General features: G+C 43.1%; 2 protein-coding genes across 20 annotated transcripts in view; one reads left to right on the top strand and one right to left on the bottom strand.

Annotated features, from left to right (window-relative positions):
- LOC108631402 (bromodomain adjacent to zinc finger domain protein 2B) overlaps window positions 1-5,467 on the top strand; it is a 127,764-nt gene that overhangs the window by 59,653 nt on the left and 62,644 nt on the right. The window contains exon 1 of one of the 19 annotated variants that reach the window (XM_018035286.2): window positions 1,987-2,287. The exons of the other annotated variants lie outside the window; for them this stretch is intronic. The gene's annotated coding sequence lies outside the window, so the exon portion shown is untranslated. Of the gene's footprint in view, window positions 1-1,986; window positions 2,288-5,467 lie in introns of those variants that run through there. 19 annotated transcript variants of the gene reach the window in all.
- On the bottom strand, window positions 2,296-4,173 carry LOC113465129 (uncharacterized). The gene is made up of 3 exons (XM_026818856.1): window positions 2,890-4,173; window positions 2,731-2,832; window positions 2,296-2,658 (listed from the first exon to the last, which is right to left on the bottom strand). The coding sequence occupies exons 1-3, from the start codon at window positions 3,015-3,017 to the stop codon at window positions 2,334-2,336; spliced, it is 555 nt and encodes a 184-aa protein (XP_026674657.1). The 5' UTR covers window positions 3,018-4,173; the 3' UTR covers window positions 2,296-2,333.

The following is a 5,467-nucleotide window of genomic DNA, read 5'->3' as shown; positions in this document are numbered from 1 at the left end:
TGTAAATGAAGACAGCTGATCGATTATTTAAGATGCAGCATTGTTACGTAAGAGTGGAAACAGTAGCGTTTTCGCGTAGACTGGTGTAAATTATTCTGGGATCTGCGACGTGGTTTACGTCGGCTCATGAGTTTAGAATCGCTCGAGAATTTCAATACCCGAATTCAGTTCTAGAATATAAGTTAAATAAATCGTTGATCTTCGTAATTATTGTTGCTAAGCGGCGAGATTCCCTTTGATGTAGTGAACGTACAAGTAACATTATGGAAATGTCTTCGTTACGCAAGACGCGTAAGTTCAGATATGTATGTATTATACATACGTACATAGTTTAAGTGACGACTAAAGGAAAGATAAATCTAGTTGAAACGTAATTAAAACTAGACTTGAGTGTTAGCAAAACGATGAGAACGAACAACTTTAAGGATTACGTTAAGTATATTAAAAGGAATGAAAGTTAGGCCATTTGTATTAATTTCACTTTTTCCTGACCAAATTCACTTATATTCTGAAGAATTGTAAAAACTTAATCGATTGCTATTTCAATTTTTGTACGTGTGTTTCTTTCTAAGAACAAGAAATTGGCCATGATTTCTGGATATCGAGTAGTAGTGGCGACATTCAGGAATTCAAACATCCATTGGTTCTGAAAATTTCGTAACAAGTCGAAATATCGATTTAATAAAACGTATTAAATATTTTTGTAGAAGACACGTGTGTCGTATATTTGATTGAATTAATTTATTCATTACTTCCACATATTCCGTAAAAGATATGTTTACTTGAAACACGTTTTTTAAGTTTATATTATAAATATTTTATTTAAAATAAAAATCCGCGGTGGAGCATAATTCTTATTCATCCACTCCCAACTACTGCGCCTTCGATTTTACTTATAATAATGGATAAGATAAAAGAAAATAGACGTTTTTCGGTTGTAAAATACGAGCCTCAAAAGCGGGCGACGTTTCATACTCACCAGGCTAATAAAACATGAAAGCACATAAAATCGGTCGTTCCATATGCAATCGATCGAACGTAAAAAGAATCGTGCATCGAAACAAGCCGTGCAACTTCATTCGTACATCGAGACACGTACAGCACGTACGCATAAGAGACACCAAAAGTGACGAGCACGCCGGCTAAACGTTACCCAATGGAGGCAGATCGATCTTTTCTTCTACCGGTTCCCGCTTCCCCCGTCTCCTGGTCGCCTCTGCTCCACCGGCTCTGTTCCCTGTGTAATTCGTATTCCACGGCAGTTGTATCCCGGATCGCCTGCAGCTCGAGCGAACGCGCTTCTCCGTCCCCGCGTGTTTCGCACGGCACGTCGGATAGTTAGTCGATGATGTCGGACGACTAATGCGCGTCGGAGGAAGTAGTATCGACGTGTCTCCGCCGCCGCGAGCCTCTTGCACGTGTTCCCACCCTTCTTGCAATTTTAGAACCGGGGGTGGATGCTGCCGGTGTACCCGCCGTTCTCGTTCTCATTCGCGTATCCCGTTCTCGTTCTCCCTGCATCCACTACTCGTCGCGTCGCGTCGTTCCTCGTTCCCTGCGTGGCCGTACTACCTACATATATCGGGATCGACGAGATGATGTCCCGCCGATGAGACACTCCGCGGTTTTGCGGAGATGGGGCTGCTTTGTTTCAAACGCGTTCACCAGACGGGCTTTGGCGATGCTATCCCCTCTTCTCTACGCTGTTGGATTATGCATAATTGTGATTTTCGACGATGGAACGTGGCCGAGCACTTTAAGAATTTTGTAAACAAGAAATGAGCTGCAGTGATTTGTGAAAATTAATATTTTAGTGTTATGTACAGTTCCGGGATAATTGTTGATCTTCCTGTGTCTTAAATTTTTTAGTTCAGAAATTTATTATGGAAAACGATTGGCCGTTTTAAAACAAAATTCATAAACATTCACTGTTTTGTCTATAAAACTAGTAATGTAAAATGGTTGTAGATGTACATACGAATAATAGGAATAAATTAAAATTAATAAAATTAAATTGGCAGTGTGAAAGTTTGTGTTTAGAAATTATTGCTAATAATTAAACTTATACTCCGTTCTAAGAATGGATTAAATACAAGTGTAAAATTTGGGAAAGAATTGTGAAAGAATTGTGAAAGGAACAGAATTCAAGAACGCCGCTCGGATACCGATTAAAACGGGTTTCGTACTCCGGGGAGATGGAGTTCAGTGACGAGGGTAAAATCAGTGAGACGATGGAATTAGGGAATGTTGCGAAATCGATGTTGAAACCGTGTTCTCGCATTCACACGTACGTATACAGGTATCATATAATAATAATAATAATAATAATCGTCCTATCTATTCTCGCCGTAGCTCGTGATTTTTATAAAGGCCGACAGGAATACACACGTTGTCGCGATATCGATACACAAAGAGCGCATTGCGTTATCATCGGTACACGTAATACCCTCGTTTACACGTAGCACTTCCTCTTTACGACTTATTTCGATACCGTTCGTTCCCCGTTGGCGTATATACAATCTATTGTAGGTCCGGGCAACACACGCGCAGTAACAATTTGGCTTGACAATACGAGAGCGTGCGAGATAGGAATTCGATTTATCTGAATTGTTGATAAGCAAATCATTTGCCAGACACCGCGCCTCGGTTTCTCGTTTCCTAAAACCGATATTACACTTAATTCTTTTAATATTAGCAAAGAGCCGGACGTTAGCCAAGATCTTAGCTCACTGAACACGCGTTCGGTTCTTGTTTTCGTCGCGCAGTTGCGAGGTCCGAGCAGCACCGGTCGAACGGTTCCCGTGCATGTGCTTCGAATTGGCTGTGGTGCAACTGCAACAGCAACGAAGGGTGAGGCGGAAGGCACGCATATTTTCGAGCGTGACGCACCTTGGACGCTGGGCTTGGCTCACCGGCCGAGAGAGATATCGGAGGCGCTTTTGCTTTGTGCACGCGCGTGTAATGTAGACGCGTGTGTCGGATAAGGCCGCATTCACATCGATCTCGGATTCTCCCATGTGTGATTGCTTATGAGTAGACCGCGAATTTTACGCATTTATAGAAAAATTAAATATGTAATAGGTATAAAGTGTTACTTGCTGTCATTATACAAAAATAAAAGAAATTTGAAAAATCATATGCATTTGAATTGATGAAAAAAATTCCTATCTATAACACATTTTGTAAATCGTTGTCATAAATGTTTTATTTTGCATAAAAGTCTACTTAGAAGTAATTAAGACATTATCGAGCAATTAGCAAAATCATTCCTGTTATTACAGTTTAAGACTATTAGAACGGGAAATGAGTAGGCAGAAAATTATGTTGGACAATCGATAGTTTGAAAACCATTGTTGATATCCGAAGTAGATTCCTTTAATTGTTTTCTTTCTATCAATTTATCGGACTCGATATCGATGTATTATCTGACTCGTAAAAAGATGTAATTGTGCTATTGCCTTATCTAGCTTTTTTACTGGGAGATATTACATTATCTAGCCACGCTACATACTTAACTGTAGTTTCACCCGATACCGCGCGCGAATTCCGTGAGCAAGGAGACTCGTTCGATTAATGGATGTCAACGCGCAAAACGACCGCGATTCCGGCGCGACGTGGCGTCACGAGGGCGCGCTGAGTAAGCGGTTTAATTTTATTCGGGATACGTCGTAACGTACGACTCGCGAAGCCTCTCGAATCGAGGCGTAAACAGCGGTCCATATTAGATGCGACTATTAGACGCATCTCAATAGTTTTCGAAGCTGCCACGCGTTTTTAACGTTAAGAAGCAATGAAATCTCTTCTTATGAACACAACCTAATCCCGCATCCTTTCCACGAATGATATCCCCCTTTAAAGCGTCTTCCTTCAGAAGCAATCCGCGAAACGGAGTAACAGGACGGATATGCTGAAAGCGATGAGAAAAAGAGACAGTGAATGAAAAGAGAGGAGCAGGAAGAACGGAGCAAAGGAGCAGAACGCAGGATAGAGAGGCTAAGCGGATACGCACGACGCGTGCAAACGGACACGCGAGAGTGTACGTACGCACTCCGCTCGGATGTGCGCTCCTTTCTGTCTCTTTCTCACTCGACGGAAGAGCGCGTGTATGTAAACGGGCGAGCACCGCGATTAAACCGGCGCGGCGGTTCGTTTTCTGCCGGGAGACTCTTTATACGAGCACGCCGCTCTGCTAACTGGCAACTGGCTACGCTAGCTAACTGCTCGCGAGAAAGAGACGGAGAAGGAAACGGACGGAGACGAGGAACAGGGCCGTGCTTAAGCACCTTTAGTACCACCAGCCTCGGGATTTCCAAGGGGAATGCACTCGTTCCACGAGCCACGCTCGTTTTACGATACATACGTGTCCCTTTTCCACGGCTCTGACCGTGCTCCGTTCGAGTTTCGTCCTCTCCGAGTCGTTGATCCTCTCGATTCAATCGTTTAACGTCGAATATGAATCTGGCGGAGGTTGAAACAGAAATAACCCTATTTAAAAATGGATCATCAGAATGACTATTATAAGACTGAAATTACTCTAATGCAATGATCAACTTCTCGGTTTTCCGGTTTCAGATGATTTTTTTGTCTCGAACCGTTTCGTTCCTTATGAAATCTCATTATTGTGTTCTTTGGATCAGGATAATTATCCTCCAGTTCATCCAAACAATGACTCGTCAGAAAAAGTGGACGCCGATAATTTATTCGCGGCATTTCCGCGCGACTGATATTCCGATATGCACACTTGCTGTTTGGTACGGACGAGAGAGGAACCGTACAAGCTCGAGCGGACGAATTAATGGAACGAATTAAAAATACATCGACACCGTGGAGCGGGTCGAGTGGAGGCGAAAGGAGGCACGCACGTATCGATCCTCCCTCGGGGAGAGGGTGAAAATAGTTTTTCCTCGTCCCGATGCAAGTGGCAGTTTGACAGAGCGCGCTCGGTGATATCTCGCGATGCGAATATTCACGACGGCGCGGCGTCCATCTCCTCTCTCCCCATGATCTCTCTCTCTCTCTCTCTCTCTCTCTTTGCCTCGCCTCGGTTCTGGCATGTAGTAGTGGCCTCTCGCAGTCGTAGTCGTCGTCGTCGTCGTCTGTGCACCTGGAACTTGCACGTCACTGGACCCGAAGCACCGTCCTCGGGTCTTTGACCCCGGTTGCATCTGGACAGAACGCTTTGATAATGCATCGGCACGATTATCGACGACTCCAACTGTGCTCCTACAGCGATCTTTAAACGCGTACAGAAACGATTTCTCAGCGAACCGCGCTACAATTCCTCCCTTTAACTAGTCAGTCCCTTGATAAATATTATTAGGCTGTTGTACATGAAATGTCTTTTTCAATCACAGCAGATTCCTGTAGAGTATTATATATTTCAGTTGAATTATTTATCCTAAGTCAGTATCCTAAATAATGGTCATCTACATTTTTGTCTTGTTAAGATTTTGAAAAAAAAAAAAAA

Source organism: Ceratina calcarata, unplaced genomic scaffold (genome assembly GCF_001652005.2).
Source record: "Ceratina calcarata isolate Rehan_Ccalc_2016 unplaced genomic scaffold, ASM165200v1 scaffold9, whole genome shotgun sequence".
NCBI classification, from domain to species: Eukaryota; Metazoa; Arthropoda; class Insecta; order Hymenoptera; family Apidae; genus Ceratina; species Ceratina calcarata.
Note: the sequence above shows the minus strand (reverse complement) of the source record. Positions and strands in the feature narration are given on the sequence as shown.